The 20,642-nt window shown below is 41.7% G+C and overlaps 1 protein-coding gene across 1 annotated transcript in view; it reads left to right on the top strand.

Annotated features, from left to right (window-relative positions):
- Positions 1 to 1,874: 1,874 nt before the first annotated feature.
- LOC127004766 (leucine-rich PPR motif-containing protein, mitochondrial-like) overlaps positions 1,875 to 20,642 on the top strand; it is a 115,469-nt gene continuing 96,701 nt past the window's right edge. Inside the window, exons 1-2 of the mRNA XM_050872873.1 lie at positions 1,875 to 2,046; positions 15,479 to 15,639. Of these exons, the coding sequence (XP_050728830.1) occupies positions 1,907 to 2,046; positions 15,479 to 15,639 (301 nt within the window). The 5' untranslated portion in view covers positions 1,875 to 1,906. The remainder of the gene's footprint in view (positions 2,047 to 15,478; positions 15,640 to 20,642) is intronic.

Below are 20,642 nucleotides of genomic sequence, written 5' to 3'. Positions count from 1 at the left end.
CTGGCCTGTGCCTCAGCGCACTCGGCCTGCTGTGCCTGCTTTGACCTTGAAGCGTTATTTCTGCCTCAAGCCAGCCAACATTGAGGCAATTAACTCCAGCTGGCCAGGCTTAGCGTCTTTATCAGCCTCAAGGTCACCACTACCCCACCACTCGCTCCGCCAGCCGCACCGTGCTCGCCGAGGTCCATTGTGCCCGAGGCGTCACTCTTGTCTGCCCGTCCACTCACAGCACAATTTCCATCCCGCTCCTGACACCACTGTTGTGCTCCACTTGTCTACCCCTCACACAGGCAGACAGGTGCTCTCCCAATTACTTAAACTGGGCTCGCTATGGAAAACACAGTGCTCCCACGAGGCGGACCGCAGACACAAAGACACTCCGGCGGACACACTCGCACACACCCACAGAGCACACAGCGAGGCACAATTAAATACAGGGCGGACTTTCTTGGGGTTTACTAAGCAATAGAACGTTGTACAATCCTTATAAGTCCAAGGGGGAGGCAGTCAAGGCACAAATCACAGGCGATTAAGTCCTAAGGCACAGAGCACAGGCGAGCGCGTCCTTTGTCTTCTCTCCGTCTCCACTCTTCCTCGCCGCATGGCGTCCCTCTCCAGCCCGCCCCCTCAACGGGGCCGCAGGGAACCCTCATTACGTCACGTGGCGCCAATTACAATTTAAACTAAGCTAAGCCTTGGCGTAACAATATATATATATATATATATATATATATATATATATATATATATATATATATATATATATAATTTAAATCATTAGATATTTTACTCCTGATAAAACACTGAAATAATTTTAAAAAACATTATATTTAATTTTGATCTACATCATGATTTTTTTTACGCTGATTTCTATTGAAAGAAGTTGAATAATGCAGAGTGGAGTCGTCGGCGTATGAGTGGACAGGACAGTTTGTTATTGAAAGAAGATCATTGATGAATAACAGGAAGAGAGTGGGTGATAGGACAGATCGAGCCCTGTGGAACGCCACTGTTGACAGTTGACTGTTGAGAGGGTCCTTATACCTTCGGAACGAAGCGAGCGCGAAACTCGAAAGGTATACTGTGTGTGTGTATGTGTGTGTGTGTGCGTATATATATATATATATATATATATATATATATATATATATATATATATATATATATATATATATATATATATATATATATATAATTTAAATCATTAGATATTTTACTCCTGATAAAACACTGAAATCATTTTAAAAAACATTATATATAATTTTGATCTACATCATGATTTTTTTTACGCTGATTTAAATCGATTTAAATCACTTGATTTAGATCATTTGATTTAAATCAAAACAACCCCGGAGATATATTGATGTAATTATTTTAACTTAATCAAAACAATGTTGCACATCAGACATTATCCAATAGGCTATTGTATATGCATTAAGCCAATAAAGATCCATTTCATGTAATCCTGCGCTGTACAATCTGATATCGTAAATCCTGTATGAAGCCATTAATGGCCCAATACACGGAAGCCAGTATCCACTATTAACGTTGTTTATCCATTATATTCCATAATTGGGCCAATACTTCAATGTTTGCTGGGAACCAACCATCTCAAGGTCGTGATGCAGCAGAGACAGTGGCTTATCGTAAAGCTAATAGTACTCTCCTGTCACTTTCTTGCTGTTAGGGGAAGGTGTGCAGGTCTGACACAAGTGTGCTCAATTTTAGTGGACGACCCGTATGGTTGTGGAACATAAATGCAAGAGAGCGTGTGGGAGTGTTTGAAAAGCGCGGCGAATAATCGGGCCAATAATGGCGTCCACATCCTGGGTTGTCGGTACTCTCTCTATCACGGGGCTCTAGCGGCGGCTGGTGGAGTGGTGAACCCGTAGGAAAGAGTGCAAACATGGCCTCGTTGTTGCGGTCCGGTAGCGTTGGCAAAATATTTAGTGGTTTTAGACGGGTCTTGACCTCTCAGCCCCTGCGACACGAGGCCCTGACCCTCCACAGGCCCCAGGGCCAGTCACTGTGCTCCGCCGTGACCAGGTAAGGCGCGCCAGGACTGCGGGGCCCCGGAGTGCTATGCGGGCTGCCCGGCGCGCGTCGTCTGCAGCCCGGTGCATGCTCGGCCCGGGGAGCCAAAGTATACTATGGTGTGTGCTTAACGGAGACACAACAAACACAGGGGTTAATGGCAGACGACTGTATGCATGCATTATGTGGCTGGGGCTGGTTTTCATAAAAGTTGGATTTTTCCCGCAATATTAGATGCCTTTTTCAAAAAGGTGACTTTTCAAGTGGAAACTTTATCTTTTTATGTAACCATGGCGAATCGTCATGCGCCCCCATCATTAGCCTTTGGAATCTTGAGCGAAACTCCTTTGATACCTCACCTTGCCTCCTCAGGAGAGAACATAAGAACATGAGTCTTCAGAAGGTCTGTAGGCCTATTCAAGACAACTCCAGTAAACCTAGCCCCACCCAACCTCTATCCATGAACTCATCTAAGGTAAAGATTCATATTAGGTCCATGCCAGTATCTCATAATCTACTTTATGAAACATCACTATCTCTTCATATATCTTTTCTACAAACCTTCAACAGTCATAGAAACGCTTTGAAAATCCAATTCAAGGACTTTTTTACTCTTGAAAATAGGGGATAATGTTTACGAAAGCGCGTCGCCTCCTCTGCTGGCCGCGGCAACGCTGCAGCCACCGCAGCCTCAAAATAGCTTGCAGAGAGCTTAGGGTCGGGGAGCATATTTAAACTACTCCAACCGAACTTTACGACCTACTAACGGGGGGGCTGCGCCCCCCTCGACCCCCCCTTCTAACCAGGGGGGGTATATGTGACTTATTTCAGTGAGGAGGTATTTCTCGCAACACCCGCTGCAGCCTCGCCGCGGCCAGCACCAGAGGCGACGCGCTTTCGTAAAAATTATCCCATATTTTCAAGAGTAAAAAAAAGTCCTTGAATTGGATTTTCAAAGCGTTTCCATGACTGTTGAAGGTCTGTAGAAAAGATATATGAAGAGATACTGATGGTATGCTTGGTTAGCGATTAGCCCACGCATGTGAGACCAGGTCCACCACGCATGGTTATTCATTTTTTTTAGAACACGCAGCCCAACTGCTGCCGTGCTGAGGGCCGCGTATAGTATTAGGTAAGGTAGGTAATGAGATACTGGCACGGACCTAAAACGAATCTTAACCTTCATCTAATCTTCCCTTTAATATATCTATTGTATTGGCACTCACTAAATGACTGTCAAGCCTCTTACACTCATCCACCACTGTTGTAAGCCAATTCTCACCTTTATTTCTCCAGTCTTTCATCTCACATTGGGATTTTCCTTCTTATTGTCATTTACCGTTGATACTTTAGTTAATATGTAGGAGAAGAAGACGTGGTCTGTGAAGCACAAGGGACATATATTCTATATTTTTTATACCTCAGTGGTTGTAAATTAATCTATTGAGCATCAGAAATGGTATATATATATAATATATATATATATATATATATATATATATATATATATATATATATATATATATATATATATATATATATATATATATATATATATATATATATATATATATATATATATATATATATATATATATATATATATATATATATATATATATATATATATATATATATATATATATATATATATATATATATATATATATATATATATATATATATATATATATATATATATATATATATATATATATATATATATATATATATATATATATATATATATATAGTGGTGGCAGCGGCCATTGGGAGGTGAGCAGTGTTGCCAACAATCCGGTTAGCGATGGTATGCTTGGTTAGCGATGGTATGCTTGGTTAGCGATTAGCCCACACATGTGAGACCAGGTTCACCACGCATGGTTATTCATTTTTTTTAGAACATGCAGCCCAACTGCTGCCGTGCTGAGGGCCGCATATAATATTAGGTAAAGGTGCGTGTTCTAAAAAAAAATGATACCACGCGTGGTGGACCTGGTCTTACATGTGTGGGCTAATCGTTAACCAAGCGTTGGATCGTTGGCAACACTGCTCACCTCCCAATGGCTGCTTCCGCCGCCACCGCCACCAAAACAAATGTATTTATATGCCTTTTCACTACCATTGCTAACCACCCTAAGACAGGTGGCGGTATTTGTCTGCCACTTTTACTAATGTAGTTTGAAAATAATTTGTGACTATTGAGAAAGAGAGAAACCTCACTCGCTCGCTCGCTTGCATAGAAAACTGGTGTGAATGGCAGAGCTGGGTGGAGTGTGCTACAGGGAACCGTTGTACTCCTGATATATGTACCTCCCTAAAAGTAGGTTTTTTACTGGTTTGCACCAGGGGTGTGGAGTCGGATTTTCAAAACTCCGACTCCGACTCCGACTCCAGTAAATTTAAATGTTGCGACTCCGACTCCGACTCCAGTAAATTTAAATGTTGCGACTCCGACTCCGACTCCGACTCCAGTAAATTTAAATGTTGCGACTCCGACTCCGACTCCAGTAAATTTAAATGTTGCGACTCCGACTCCGACTCCAGGAAATTTGAAGGTTGCGACTCCGACTCCGACTCCGTTTTGTTTTTTTTACAGTATGATATATATATATATATATATATATATATATATATATATATATATATATATATATATATATATATATATATATATATATATATATATATATATATATATATATTTTTTACCATCCTTGGATATCACTTAGCAATTATCCTCCATGATATAATTAAATATACACATTAGCTCATGCAAAACACCATAAAATATGGCAAAAGGGATACCTGTACTATCTGTTGTCAGGGTGGTTGTTATGCATGTACCCTCCTTCCTTAAGGTATATCCTCAAGAAAATACAAAATAAAGAGCATGAAAAAATATTAAAAATACCAATATTCCCGCAGACTGTTTGATTGGACATATCTTCCAAAACGTCAATTTCTCCCAATTTGTAAGAATCTCCATGAAGTGAAATCTTTACTAAAAAATTAGCGTAAAGGAGTCGAGTCGCTCATATTTTACCGACTCCGACTCCGACTCCGACTCTGACTCCAATTCCGACTCCGACTCTGACTCCAATTCCGACTCCAATTCCGACTCCGACTCCGACTCTGACTCCAATTCCGACTCCGACTCCGACTCCGGCCAAAAGTAGCCGACTCCTCGACTCCTCGACTCCGACTCCGACTCCGACTCCACACCCTTGGTTTGCACAGATAAAAACTATCTCCACTAAAAAAGTAGTCATATTGTGCCCATGAAAACATAATTTGTCTTGATAATAATATGCCTACTCTTGCTACATTTTTACCTCCATTTTCACCATTGATGAGGTTTCAGGCTCTGTTTTGTGGGAGATCGTTTTTTGGGGGGTGAGGGAGCATACTTGTACTCCAATGGAACTTTACATAACCTAACAACTAACAAGGGGGATTCGCCCCATCGCCCCCTTCGACCCCCTATTAACAAAGAGGGGCTGTTCTCCCCCTGGACTCCCCCCTTAAAACGATAATCCTTTACCTTTACTGGACGGAATATATTGCACCCGCTGAACCACGAGTTCTTCCTTGCCAAGAGGAAGAAGCAGCGCTGAACCACAAGTTTCTTTTTCTTTCAAACACATAGCTGCCGGACACACCTAAACACAAAATTTTCCTTAATATGGAGCTCGCTCTCACAATTTGGGCACTTATGGGTGTGCCGTATCAAATTGGTGCCGCACAAGAACTCTTAAGTGATCTCTTTGTCCTCAAAAAGCCTCCCCAATTCAACCGAGTCCCAGTCACATCCAGCACAGCTGGCTGCCATTTCTCCACTCCAGTACCAGGTGAGCCGGGCAGGTGAAATAAGCCAACAAACACTTGACCGTGACCCCTATATGTACTCGTCACCAACATAAAAGCCTCTCAAACCAACTACTTGAACTCCGGAATCTCTTACATTTAATACTCGATTTTGCTTTAACCCATAAACTATGCAATTAAGATTCCACTCTGCATTACTCAACTTCTTTTAATAGAAGACCCACCCTTCAGGAACTTAACGACTCAAGGCTGGAGGCTGCAGAACGCTTAGCCTCAGACCTTACTATTATTTCCGATTGGGGCAAGAAGAACCTGGTGTCCTTCAACGCCTCAAAAACACAGTTTCTCCACCTATCCACTCGACACAATCTTCCAAACAACTATCCCCTATTCTTTGACAACACCCAGCTATCACCTTCCTCAACACTAAACATCCTCGGTCTATCCTTAACTCAAAATCTCAACTGGAAACTTCATATCTCATCTCTTACTAAATCAGCTTCCTCGAGGCTGGGCGTTCTGTACCGTCTCCGCCAGTTCTTCTCCCCAGCACAGTTGCTGTCCATATACAGGGGCCTTGTCCACCCTTGTATGGAGTATGCATCTCATGTGTGGGGGGGCTCCACTCACACAGCTCTTCTGGACAGAGTGGAGGCTAAGGCTCTTCGTCTCATCAGCTCTCCTCATCATACTGATAGTCTTCTACCTCTTAAATTCCGCCGCAATGTTGCCTCTCTTTCTATCTTCTATCGATATTTCCATGACTGCTCTTCTGAACTTGCTAACTGCATGCCTCCCCCCCTCCCGCGGCCCCGCTGCACTCGACTTTCTACTCATGCTCATCCCTATACTGTCCAAACCCCTTATGCAAGAGTTAACCAGCATCTTCACTCTTTCATCCCTCATGCTGGTAAACTCTGGAACAATCTTCCTTCATCTGTATTTCCTCCTGCCTACGACTTGAACTCTTTCAAGAGGAGGGTATCAGGACACCTCTCCTCCTGTATTTGATCTTCCTTTCGGCCACCTCTTTTGTTTCTTTTTTAGGAGCAGCGAGTAGCGGGCTTTTTTTTATTATTGTTTTCTTTTTTTGTGTGCCCTTGAGCTGCCTCCTCAGTTGTAAAAAAAAAAAAAAAAAAAAAAAACCTTGGAACATGCGTCATCTTAAGATGTCTGGCACAGTCTAACTCATAGCATCTTGAGATGTCTGGCGCAGTTTATGGGTTAACACTCGATCCCTTCTCAAGAGAGAGGTTACCTGCCTTTATTGAGCAAGCACACTGATTCCTTATTGGCAGCCATCAAAATGGCGGGGGATTTATTTAGAAAATATATATTTTCGCCGTAAGTAAAACACAGAAATGCTTCATTTCTGGTAGACAACATCATTGCAGTACCTGCTTTTACCCCACAATTTCCCTGGTCTTCATAGCCCTCCCCACTACCAGGTGTTTTAATTTTGTTGAAGGGGAGAGGAATAATATAGATCCGTTAGTTCTTATCATCACTTGTAGATGCAGTATATGTTTGATGCGCTGGTAAAACTAGAGAAGTACAACAGTATGTAAGACCTTGGAAAGGTTATTATTCTCGTGGGTGCAATATTGGAGGCGCATAGCAATTCTCCATACATACTGCCCGTTCCACTGCCAGGGCAGTGCTCTGCAGGGCCGTCAGCAATTATGATGTTAGCCTCATAACAATTCTCGATGCACTTATTCACAACATTGTAGTGAGTGAGTCTTAATTGCTCTCATGAATAGCCTACTGATGTCCTTATAATAAACTTGGCATCATCATAGCCACTTGGCCATGTTTTGGTTCATACTAATCACTATCTTTCATTTATATAGTATCACAAATATCCATTGTTTCATTTTCCATATATATGATATTTTCTTCATAGTAGTGCAATTCAGTGTCCAATGATTATTTCCAACTCACCGAACACTTAACACTCAATTTATCTTTGAGTTTCAAACATCAATTAAAAGCCATGATCGGTTATGTTACGAATTCTCTCAATTTCAATCTGAAGAACTACACAACCCCGGTCATTTGCTGAGTGGTTAATTTCAAGCTTCTTGTACCTTCTTTTTTTTTCCTCTCGTGCACCATAAGTTTCAATACGTTTTCTTTTCCGCGCTCATTTCAAACATTGGGACTCTCGCCAAGGCAGTTTTTTTAGCGGGCCAATTTTTTTTTTTCTCAGCTACTTTCTTCCCCCAAATCTGCATTTATCATTATACATAATACATCAACGGCTTCCTTATTTGTTGTAGTTTTTCATGAATCAGTAAAGAAATAATAATAGTAATTCATTGGACCGTTTATGGACGTGGAATAAAGTGCGCATAAATGGTATTTCTACTTAGGTCATGTTCCCACCTCCATAACTAAAAACTTTGTGTGTCAACTTTTCAAGGTAGATGTATTTATAATAGCAGAATTTGATCAGGATTCATATGATTCCTTCAAATCTCCAATCGGACAATTAGCACCATGAAATATTTGCTTAAAAGTAAAAATATTAAAAAAAGTCTCTCTTTCATCTTTTTTTTGCTTCCTGTTCTCCACACTATCCCATTCCATGCCTTCATTTCCTTCTGAATCTAAGTCTTTTTTGCTCTCATCACTTTCTCTCGCAAAGTAGGGAATGCTTTCTGTTTCACTCTCACCACTACCTTCACTGTCTGAGTACAGGAGTGGGTAAATATTTCTCAGGTTTCAGGGGCCATTACGTATTTATTATATATTGTGAATTACGTAAGGACTTACGTAATTCACAAAATATAATATGCTACTGCCTGTAAAGAGAATAGAATACAAATTACACCCAATCAAATCACTGAGTTGCACTATATAACACTATTATCACTGTTATGCGGTGGGCTGTATGAGCGCACAGAAGCCCACCAAAAGTTTTAAGCCCACAGCAGTGAGACGTGCAGATTGCCTGATGAGAGAGTGACCGGAAACTGTTTTTGTTTTCTCAACCGCGCTCAAACCTGTGCATGCAGAGAGTGTTGCCAATTAGTTAATTTTGGAGAGGGTGAAGGAACTTTCCCTCAAACAAAAAATGACAATTGGAGTGAATATAACTATTTAAAAGTAATATTTTTGTTCAAATTGACGCCAATGGTGTCACGGTGCACTTTGGCTCTAAAAATTTTTACATGTCATTGGCGTCACGGAGCGCGAGAGGGTTAAGCTCTCTTGTATGTTTTAAGGCATCATTCATTATGCAAGCAGTAGAATAGGTCCTGTCTCCCGAAAAGTAAAATGTAAAAAAAATGAAGTAAAGTGTGCTGATTTAAGTGAAAAAGTGCCGAAGTCAAGGTTGGGTTGCCTGGTCAATATGGCAGCAGGAAGGGAGGACGATTATGAGTCTGATGATGGTTTTGCAGGTTTTTCACCGGGCCAAAGGTCACAAGTGGAGTACCACAGGGATGAGTGTTAGTGCCAATAATGTTTTTAATATATATAGGTTAATGATATGCCAGAAAAAGTAATGAGTTACATGAGTATGTTTGCAGATGACTCCAAAACTGCTTAGAAAAATAAGAGATGATGATGATTGTAATAAACTGCAGGAAGATTTAAATGAGATACATGAATGAAGTTAAGAATGGGAAATGGAGTTTAACTAAAAGAAGTTACGCAATGAATATGGCAAGAAGTAAAAATAGATGAAGAAAAGTGGCGTTTCACTACTTGGATGGGGACATGAAGAAAATAATAACAACATTGATTAGACCAAGGTTAGAGTATGCAGTGGTTGTTTGGTCACCACACAAGAAAAGGGATAAAGGAAACTCTTAAGGATTCAAAGGATTTCAACAAAAATGTCACCAGAACTATCAATTCTGTCATAGGAGGCTAGATTAGAGGAACTGGGCCTACCAACACTGAAAGAAAGAAGAGAAAGAGGAGACCTGATAGTGTTGTACAGGAATACGAGTGGAATGGACGTGTTGGATAGAAATGATTTAATCAAGATGGAAGGGAGGAGGCAACTAAGAGGACACAGCAAGAAATTGAGAAAGGGTGTGAAATTGGGAAAGGGTTATTGAGTGGTCGTGGTCCTGAGCGGATGTGTGTTGCGTCTAGCTCCACACAGAAAGTGTCAACATGGCTGTCAGGGCCAAGGGACTGGGGGATTTGTGTTATGCTTGTGTTGAATTCTCAGGCGAGAAGCGGATTGGATGCTGTTTGTGTCCTAGGTGGTATCATGTGAAGTGTGCTAATTTGTCTAGGAACAAGCAGGATAATACATATACCCAAAATAAATTTGATATGCACCCCATGGCTCCATAAGGCATCTCTGGCTACCAGCATTTGTGGAAAAATCAGATGAATTCAAGCAAGAACTATCTAAAGAAATATCTGTGGTTAAAGATGAAGTTGAATCAAGGGCTGAGAATGTGCAGGAGGAGCTGGGATCAGTTGTTGACACGCTTCGTGCTGAGCATGCTGAATCCTGTTGGGTTGAGGTGGCACAGAGAGGCAGGAAAGTAAATAATTTCCTAGTTGTGAAAGCTTCTACCCAGGAAAAGAAGGCAACAGATATGAAGGATGAAGTCTCCCAGGCATTGAGTGGCATTCAAATCAGTGCTGGGCACTTCCGCTAATTAGTCTGCAAATCTGCAATAGTGGAAGTTCCATTTCATTTGCGAACTTGCGTTTGCGACAAAAAGGTTGCTGATTCGTGGATTAGCGTTTGCGGTATTACTTCCGCTTACCTCTCCTAATTAGTCCGCAAAATCTGCAATAGCGTAAGTTTCATTTCATTTGTGGATTAGCATTTGCGGTATTACTTCCACTAACCTCCACTAACACGTGAAGGAGCCAACCCAGCTCAGCCCGGACAGCCTCAATCTGATAGATACTTCAAATATTAGAATAAAAACTGATTAACTTCAAAACTTTTTTTAGTTTTTTCCACTTTTTACAAAAAGCACATTCACATAAACCTCTCTGGGGATCTTATTATAAACTAGCTGTCTTGGCCGACGAGCTCCTTGCAACAGAGGATGAAAAGGAAGCTGCAGTGATTACGGTGGCACAAAGGTATTTTGAAGGAGATAGGGTATATGCATATGGATTTAGTTTTAACAGTCACACTGATGTACTTCCTTTGGTCCTTCTCATTAAAAATAAGTTTAAAATAGATGCTTATCAGATTATTACAAATTAATTAGTATGGTTACAAATCATCCATACTTGAAGTAGCAGTAGCATATGTATGATCAATGTCTAGCTACAGCATTACATCATTAAGAGAGTGAAAAGAGATTCGAGAACTATTGATAATATAATTTTTTGTTTGTGGTGTCAAGTTTTGTGGCGGAAGACTGCAAATATTGTGTAGCTATTTGCGATAGCGGATTTGCGATTGCGTTTCAAACTAACTCAAAATTTGCAGAATTGCGATTATGAAAGTTATGGAATAAGTTAGCGGATTTGTGATATCGGAAGTTCAAATTCGTTAGTGATGCCCAGCTCTGATTCAAATAACTGATTCAAGATTCACAAATGGAGTTAATATTGTCATGAACTTTGACAATGAGAACACAGGGGCTGAGGCTGCTAAAAAATTAGAGTCTTTTGAGCAAATTAGTACCAAGAGTGTTGGAAAGATGAAACCAAAGATCATGATATGCAATGTGCATAAAGAGGAGACCAAGGAAAAAATAAAGGAGACCATCTTAGACTGCAATGAGTTCTTACACACAATTGAGGGTGTTAAGAATGAAATTGAGCTGATTTTTAGTAAGCCTGCAGCTTGCAGCATGATGCACTACATTTTGAGGTGTGACCCAACTGTGAGAGAGCTGATTTACAAGAATCACGACAGGTTGAAATTAGAATGGGGAATATACACAGTGAGAGACAGATACCATGCAATTATCGTATATGTTATCATTGTCAGAGTAACGGCCATCTTGAGGCCAACTGTACTGCTAAGAGCAATGGAGGAGCCCCAATATGTTATAAATGCACTGGTGATCATAAATCAAAGGATTGCTTCATGGCTGAGAAAAATTGCATAAATTGTTTGAGGTACAAAAACCCAGAAATCAACCACTCAGCAAATGACCAGTGTTGTGTAGTTCTTCAGACTGAAATTGAGAGAATTTGTAACATAACCGATCATGGCTATTGATTAGTGTTCGTACTGTGAAGATAAATTGTATGTGATAAGTGTTCAGTGAGTTGGAAATAATCATTGGATATTAAATTGTGATACTACAGTAAAACCTCACCATTTGTGCCCTCGCTATTTACTTGGCCTTAATTTGCGGCCATTGTCTCACCATTTGCACAGGTGGTCTTGCCATTTGCGCACCTTGCCAGCTGTTCTGGCCGACAAGCTCCTTGCAGCAGAAGATAAAAAAGAAGTTACAGTGGTTATGGTGGCACAGAGAGGTGATATGCAATGGAAACACTTATATTGTAGCAGTCACCTCTCAAATTGCGTGCTCCTTCCCCTCAGTGACACTTAAGAAAATGGGCGCTGCAGAGCAGACTCATTAAGTGAATTTGTATTGTCTCTGTCTTGTTGCGTCTTCATTGTTTAACCTTTCTTGTACTCGTTTATCTTTGACTGTCCATCCATGTCCTCTTGTTGTCCACTTTTACACATTGTTCCACACATACACCAACACTTAAATGTTAACCTTCACAAACAACATTCACACAAATGCATACACAAACAAACACCTATTCTATGTGCTGTGCTTGTCCTAATGGCCTGTGTGATGTTTTCCCAATTAAGTAACCCTGGCGGATATGACTTTATCCGTGAACCGATTAGCACTTAGAACACTCGCTACCACCAACAATATGTGTTTGTTTGGGCCGCTATGTTTGCTGATGATGTCATCACAGCACCAAGGCGCTTCACCTCTCAGAGTCAGGAGGGAGCAGACGTGCTGAGAGTGAAACCCTTGCTGTGGCGTCACCTGTTTGAGAGCTCTCGGAACATTCTGAGAGTCCCGATTCCCTCTCTCAAACGCAGCCCTGGGCTGCATTTGAGAGAATGAATCGGGGTGCCCGGACCGCCCTGGGTCCTCTCAAACGTGTGACGCCACAGCATGAGTTCCCATGCAACTCGGAGCGCCTCCGTGCTGTGATGACGTCATCAGCAAATATGGCGGCCCAAACAAACACATATAAGTGTTTCCATTGCATTTCACCTCTCTGTGCCATCGCAACCACTGCAGCTTCCTTTTCATCCTCTGTTGCAAGGAGCTCGTCAGCCAGGACAGCTAGTGATGCATGTTTAAACGTCGTCAGGAAGATCAGTGGACACCATTTTGCTGCCAGTGAGACGCCGCTGGTCTCGTGGTGACTGTGATTATTCAATGTTTTCTGCCTCACCTTTACACCACCATCATACTAAGCCATTAATCTATTGTACAGTTAATTATTAATTTAACGTGTTACCTGCCAGCAGACCTTCTTTTTGTTATTATTTTTTTATTTTTTTTGCTGGTATGGGGGTTTTTGGGCCGTGGCCGCCCATATATATTTTTCCCCATAGGTTATTAAGATCACCATTTGCACACCTTCGGACCACCAATATGTGCGCAAATGGTGAGGTTTTACTGTATAATGAAAATATCAGACATGAAATGAGCCAATGGATATTTGTGATAATATGAAAAGGAAAGGTATTGGTATTAGTACAAACCTAAATACGGCTAAGTGACTAAGATAATGCCAATTTTATTAAAAGGACATCAGCAGACTATTCATGAAAGCATTTTAATATTCACTCACTCACTACAACGTTTGAGAATAAGTGCATCGAGGATTATTATTGAGGCTAACATTGTAATTGTTGACGGCTCTTGCAGAGCGCTGCACTAGCAGTGGAGTGGGACTTGAAACCTCATCAACGGAAACGGACTTGTTTGAAAGACATGTAGAAGTTCAGTTTTCCATACAGGAGTGTGGATGCATGGAATGGACTTTACAAAGACATTGTTAAAGCGGATGGTGTCCATAAAATGAAGGAAAAGCTGGACAAATATGATTGGGAGACAGGACTGTCTGAGCTTGAGCTCAGGCCTTCTCTCTCTCTCTCTCTCTCTCTCTCTCTCTGTATCTCTCTCTCTCTCTCTCTCTCTCTCTCTCTCTCTCTCTCTCTCTCTCTCTCTCTCTCTCTCTCTCTCTCTCTCTCTCTCTCTCTCTCTCTCTCTCTCTCTCTCTCTCTCTCTCTCTCTCATGCATCACTCCTCAGGGCACCACCAAGTTATGTGTAATAATAAAGAGGGCCTTGTAGTCTGCTAAATAACTGCAGTAGCCTAGAGCATCACTTCTCTTCCCATGACTTCACAATCGTTCCAGAATGCATTTACTGAGCCCTGACACACAATAGATTTGAGCTGTCATCTGGTGATTAAGAATTACCCTAGCGTGAGCAAGAATTACCCCAAATCTTGTGAAATTCATGTGTTTCTTGTTCTGGCGCATCAGATTTTCAAGAATTCCTCCCAATTCTTGGCAAGAATCTGGGGTTCCGCCCAAGCAGTATCGGGGCTGGGTATGGCCACTTTCTTGCTGGCGACACAGGTAAACACCGCGCCGCACCTCATTAGGCCTATGGCGATGACTATTTACTGAGCTTCCTATAGGTAACCCTGCCAGTTTGGGGTGGATATAGAGGTCATAAGGTCACTGTTGTGTTACTGCTGTACCACAGACAATTTTAAAGCATCACTGTAGGATAGGTAAGAAATTCCCAGTATGAAAACATCATTGTCATTATTAGAAACAAGAAAGTGAAATGGTGCCATTGATCAATAATTTGTAGAGATAAAGACGCTTGAAGAAATTTCGTTGCTTGCAGTGACGCTAAGTAGCTAGGGGAATGTTCCTAATGAACTGTAGATCTCATATTTTTTGACTAAATTAACATTTATTGGCCTTGATGAGTGAAAAAATGAGAAATAGTGTTGGTTCATCTAGTCATATGGACAAGAAAGAGCACTCTGGCAGATCACAGGAGGGAGGTTGTGTTGGAGTATTCTTGGCCCGTTGTAGAATCGTGGCAGAGAGGTGATGTTAGAGGCTACTGCACTTAGTAAGGAGGCTACAAGGCCCTTTATATTATTACACATGCCTTGGTGGTGCCCGAAAGAGCTACACAAGAGAGAGGGGGGTGGGGGGTAAGAGGTGCTGTACCCAGTCACTTCCTTAGTGAACCCACACCCTCCCATTACTTGTGGATACTTACATAGGTGTCAGCTTGGTTGTACCACAGCCCCTCAGTTCTCAGTGCCTTTTGAAGTACGTACATAAATACTTACATTCAGGAGATGCATGTCTGAGTGTTTAGTACTTGTGTAAACATGTTTTGTTAAGTATAAACATTCAGGAGATGCATGTCTGAGTGTTTAGTACTTGTGTAAACATGTTTTGTTAAGTATAATCGTATGGGTAGCTTTGAGAATGTACCTCATGTATCCAGATATTCCCACTTATCTGGCACCTTTGCGTCCCCCTCCCTAGGGGTTTTACTGTACGAAAATGTAATCACATTTTTTTACCTCAATTTTTTTTAAATCCTTTGTGAGTGTCATTCCTACTACACATCCTCTTTCCTCAGATTGCTGTCAGCTCAGAGGCCTGCTGAGAGTGCATCTTCCTCACCCTCTCCATCACAGGGCATAGATCGTGCCCTGTACCGCATCGACACAGACATCCGGCGAACAGGTCGCATTTTTCTTAGAGATGTTGAGGACATCTTCAATGAGATCAAGACTCTAAGTAAGTGCTGCTGTCCATTGTATCACTTATATATGATAACAGTTTTATGAATAGTCCAAGAGCTATCAAGGATTTCAGATATCTAGACTAATTATTAGGGTTGCACCAATATGCAGTTTGGCCGATTACCGATTGATCGGTAACCAATAATTGGCCGATACTGATTAGTCGGCCGATTATTTAGGAATTGTAAATGTGATTAATCTTCATTAATTACTGGACATTGGTAGCACAAAGTTAAAGACATACCGCAACCCTCATGCTTACAACTTTGTTTACTGCCCAACTGTCATCTCCTGTATGGAGAGCAAATACTTCTGGTAATTTGTTACTTATAACTTAGCCTTTATTGCTTTGTGGAAACATCCTGGTTTTAATATGTTAGAATTTGCCAGTTTCCTCGATCCTAGATGCTACTAGAAATGGTAGTGTACAGAAAGTTAATCAATCTCTCAAGTCTTCAACTAATTTACTGTCTGTTACACTGTGTTTGCTTACTTCTAAACTAAAAACACGCATGTTTTGATTTTTTTTATTAGTACAAAATATACAGTATGATTAGTACTGCATATTAATATGAAATAATAACTTTATGTAGCTACAGTGATGAAAAAGTTGAATGTTGTCCCTCAATTAGGTAAAACTGAAAATGGTATAAGCCTACCATACAAAGTCTGTATCTGAACGTGTGAGAGTCCATGAGACCCACGCCACAGGCTATCATTTGCCTGTCAGTCAGTCAGTGTGTCTCAGTGAGCATGTTGCCTTTGTTATGTAAGCTGGTGATGTTCTACTTATTGTTTCTAAAAATTCATATAAGTTTTGTGGGGACGATCTAGTGCTCAAGTAGTGACATAACAATGCGATACGGACTTAACACTTGCAGGATGGGTAAACGGAAAAACTCTTAGTGGTGGAAGGTGTTCCAGTGACATTTTGTTAACATCACCATCCTTACATTAACATTGTAGACCACTTCCTTACCTCTAATCCTTCTGCTTACTCTGTCAAACTGTTCTCTCCGTTGGGCTCCTCCGATCATAACCTTATTTCTGTTTCCTGTCCTATTGCTCCTGTACATCCTCTGGACCCACCAAAGTGGCGATGCTTCTGGCATTTTGCTTCAGCTCGGTGGGACGACCTGAGGATGTACTTTTCCGATTTCCTGTGGAATGATTACTGCTTCCAGGAGAGAGACCCCTCTGTGTGTGCCCAGTGCATCTCAGAGGTGATTGTCTCTGGAATGGAGGCTGATTGTCTCTGGAATGGAGGCATACATTCCATGTTCTTTCTCTAGTCCTCATGCTAAAAAGCCTTGGTTTAATCATGCTTGTTCTCGTGCTATTAAAGATAGAGAGGCAGCTCACAAAAGGTTCCAGAGCCTTCGAACTCCTGCTAACTTTGACCTTTACATTTCAGCCCGGAATCGTGCCAAATCTATTCTCCGACTTACCAAAACTTCTTTTATCAATAGAAAATGTCAACACCTTGCTTCTTCTAATTCTTCCTGTGACTTCTGGCATCTAGCCAAAAATATCTCCTCCAATTTCACTTCCTCTTTCCCTCCTCTCCTTAACCCTGACGGCAGCACTGCCGTCTCATCTGTCTCTAAGGCTGAACTCTTCGCTCAAACTTTCAGTAAGAACTCCACCCTGGACGATTCTGGGCATATTCCTCCTACTCATCCCCCCTCTGACTCCTTTATGCCTGTTATTAAGATTCTTCCAAATGATGTTTTCTATGCCCTCTCTGGCCTCAACTCTCAGAAGGCTTATGGACCTGATGGAGTGCCTCCTATTGTCCTTAAAAACTGTGCTTCCATGCTGACACCCTGCCTGGTCAAACTCTTTCGTCTCTGCCTATCAACATCTACCTTTCCTTCCTGCTGGAAGTATGCCTTTGTACAGCCTGTGCCTAAGAAGGGTGACCGTTCCAATCCCTCAAACTACCACCCTATAGCTTTACTTTCATGTCTATCTAAAGCTTTTGAATCAATCCTTAACCGGAAGATTCAAAAGCACCTTTCCACTTCTAACCTTCTATCTGATCGCCAGTATGGGTTCTGCAAGGGGCGTTCTACTGGCGATCTTCTTGCTCTCTTAACTGACTCTTGGTCATCCTCTCTTAGTCGTTTCGGTGAAACTTTCTCTGTTGCGCTAGACATATCGAAAGCCTTCGATAGAGTCTGGCACAAGTCTTTGCTTTCTAAACTGCCCTCTTTCGGATTCTATCCCTCTCTCTGTTCCTTTATCTCCAGTTTCCTCTCCAGCTGTTCTATCTCTGCGGTGGTAGACGGTCACTGTTCTTCCCCTAAACCTGTCAACAGTGGTGTTCCACAGGGCTCTGTCCTATCACCCACTCTCTTCCTGTTATTCATCAATGATCTTTCAATAGCAAACTGTCCTGTCCACTCATACGCCGACGACTCCACTCTGTTTTACTCAACTTCTTTCAATAGAAGACCATCACAACAGGAAGTACATGACTCCAGACTGGAGGCTGCAGAACGCTTAACCTCAGACCTTGCTATCATTTCCGATTAGGGCAGAAGGAACCTTGTGTCCTTCAATGCCTCAAAAACTCAATTTCTCCACCTATCAACTTGACAATCTTCCAAACACCTATCCCCTATTCTTCGACAACACTCAGCTATCACCATCTTCAACACTAAACATCCTCGGTCTATCCTTAACTCAAAATATCAACTGGAAACTTCACATCTCTCTCGCTAAATCATCTTCCTCGTGGTTGGGCGTTCTGTATCATCTCCACCAGTTCTTCTCCCCCGCGCAGTTGCTATCCATATACAGGGGCCTTGTCCGCCCTCGTATGGAGTATGCATCTCACGTTTGGGGGGGGGCTCCACTCACACAGCTCTTCTGGACAGAGTGGAGTCTAAGGCTCTTCGTCTCATCAGCTCTCCTCCTCCTACTGATAGTCTTCTACCTCTTAAATTCCGTCGCGATGTTGCCTCTCTTTCTATCTTCTATCGATATTTCCACGCCGACTGCTCTTCTGAACTTGCTAACTGCATGCCTCCCCCCCTCCCGCGGCCCCGCTGCACATGACTTTCTACTCATGCTCATCCCTATACTGTCCAAACCCCTTATGCAAGAGTTAACCAGCATCTTCACTCTTTCATCCCTCATGGTGGTACACTCTGGAATAATCTTCCTTCATCTGTGTTTCCTCCTGCCTACAACTTGAACTCTTTCAAGAGAAGGGTATCAGGACACCTCTCCTCCTGAAATTGACCTCTCTTTCGGCCACCTCTTTTGATTCTTTTTAGGAGCAGCGGGTAGCGGGCTTTTTTTTAATTTTATTATTGTTTCCTTTTTTTTGTGCCCTTGAGCTGCCTCCTTTGTTGTAAGAAAAAATTATTAATATTGTGTTATACAGTAATCCCTCGCCATATCGTGATCTAGCTGTATCGCAGATTTTTAAATTGTAAATATTTAGTTTTGTATTGCCGATTTTTCGCTATTTCACAGGATTTTGCAGTATAGAGGTATATTAATATATTTATTATTTTACTTATTGCAGTAAAAGAAGCATTTTCTAGTCTAAAAAATTGTAAACAATATAAAAAGAAAAGAAAATATTAATAAGAATATATTAAATTGAAATAAAATATGTAGCGCACAGCAGATGAGTAGACAAAGACTCGCACGTATGTAAAACGCAGCTACGGCCGCTTCCGCTTGAGCTAGTTCGCCCACGCGTGATCGTACACGGCACACTATTGGCTGATGGATGGGAGGCAACCAATCAGAACACTGTATTCTGTATCCTGGGCGCTGATTGGCTCAGTGATCGTAGCATTTGTTGGTTCGTGAGTGGTTAGCTTGGAGACAAAGGGAGAGTGTGTTACAGCTTGCTACTGTTAAATGCTCGAGAACTTGGCAGTGAGGACCCAGACAGGATGAGGCAATGACTACACTTGAACAAGACTCATGTCCTAAACTTGCTCAACATGATTACTCCAAGCTTATCTAGTTTCGTGGAACTCTTTGTGATGCTGGAATAAACACGTGGAGAGCTTCTGAACTGAACAGCTGATATGCTCTTCTTCTTCTTGTGACCACAACTTACCGACCACATGAGTAACCGACATGTTGGTGACTGAGTTTCTGACTAGAATTGCGATGAGTTTCCCGTGAAATGTAGCTGACTTTGAATCTCTCAAGAAACTATTGGTTGGGTGACCTTGTTCACACGGGCTGAGGCGAGATTCACAGAGATTTGTGTGCTTATATAAATAATATATATATGAAATATAATATATAAAATATATAAATAATAAAAATAAATATAAGGTCGCTACTTCGCGGATTTTCGCCTATCACGGGGGGTTCTGGAACCTAACCCCTGCGATAAACAAGGGATTACTGCATATATATATATATACAGTCATCCCTTAAATAGTACGGGGGTTAGGGACCCTGGACCCCCGTACTATTCGAGAATCCGTATAAAATTAGTGCCCCCTAGAAGCACTCCTGGGCACTCCTACGGAATCCGAGTCCCGCCTGGCTCAGCTGTTATCCATGGGCCCAAGTTGCCAGTTATGCATTTTTTGCTATATAATATGGAGGCGTAATGTCGTATTTTGGAGGCGCGGAGTCAATCTCCACAATTAATGTTTTGTATCTTATTTCAAGTATGAATTAGAGAGCAATAGAAACTGGTAGAGAGTAAGAGAGAGTGTGAGTGTATGACATGGCTGCTCGCTGACGGCTGACAATGTGGAAGGCAGCGCTGCCAGGATGGCTCCGTTGCCCAGTGTGGAAACACTACAGCAGGAAATGCATAACTGGCAACTTTGGCCAGCAAGTAGAAGTTGAGCCAGGCGGGACCCGGATTCAAGGGGTAAGCTCTCCCTACCGCAACGTAACTCGTACCAAAACATAACTTCTTTTAAATCTGAATTCCTCTGCTAGGTGAATACCTTTCTCGAACGCTTTGGGGTGCATTCAGTAGGTGTTTTGGCTTGTCTCTTGGGT

Source organism: Eriocheir sinensis, chromosome 29 (genome assembly GCF_024679095.1).
Source record: "Eriocheir sinensis breed Jianghai 21 chromosome 29, ASM2467909v1, whole genome shotgun sequence".
NCBI classification, from domain to species: domain Eukaryota; kingdom Metazoa; phylum Arthropoda; class Malacostraca; order Decapoda; family Varunidae; genus Eriocheir; species Eriocheir sinensis.
This window is presented reverse-complemented; position numbering and strand designations above follow the sequence as displayed.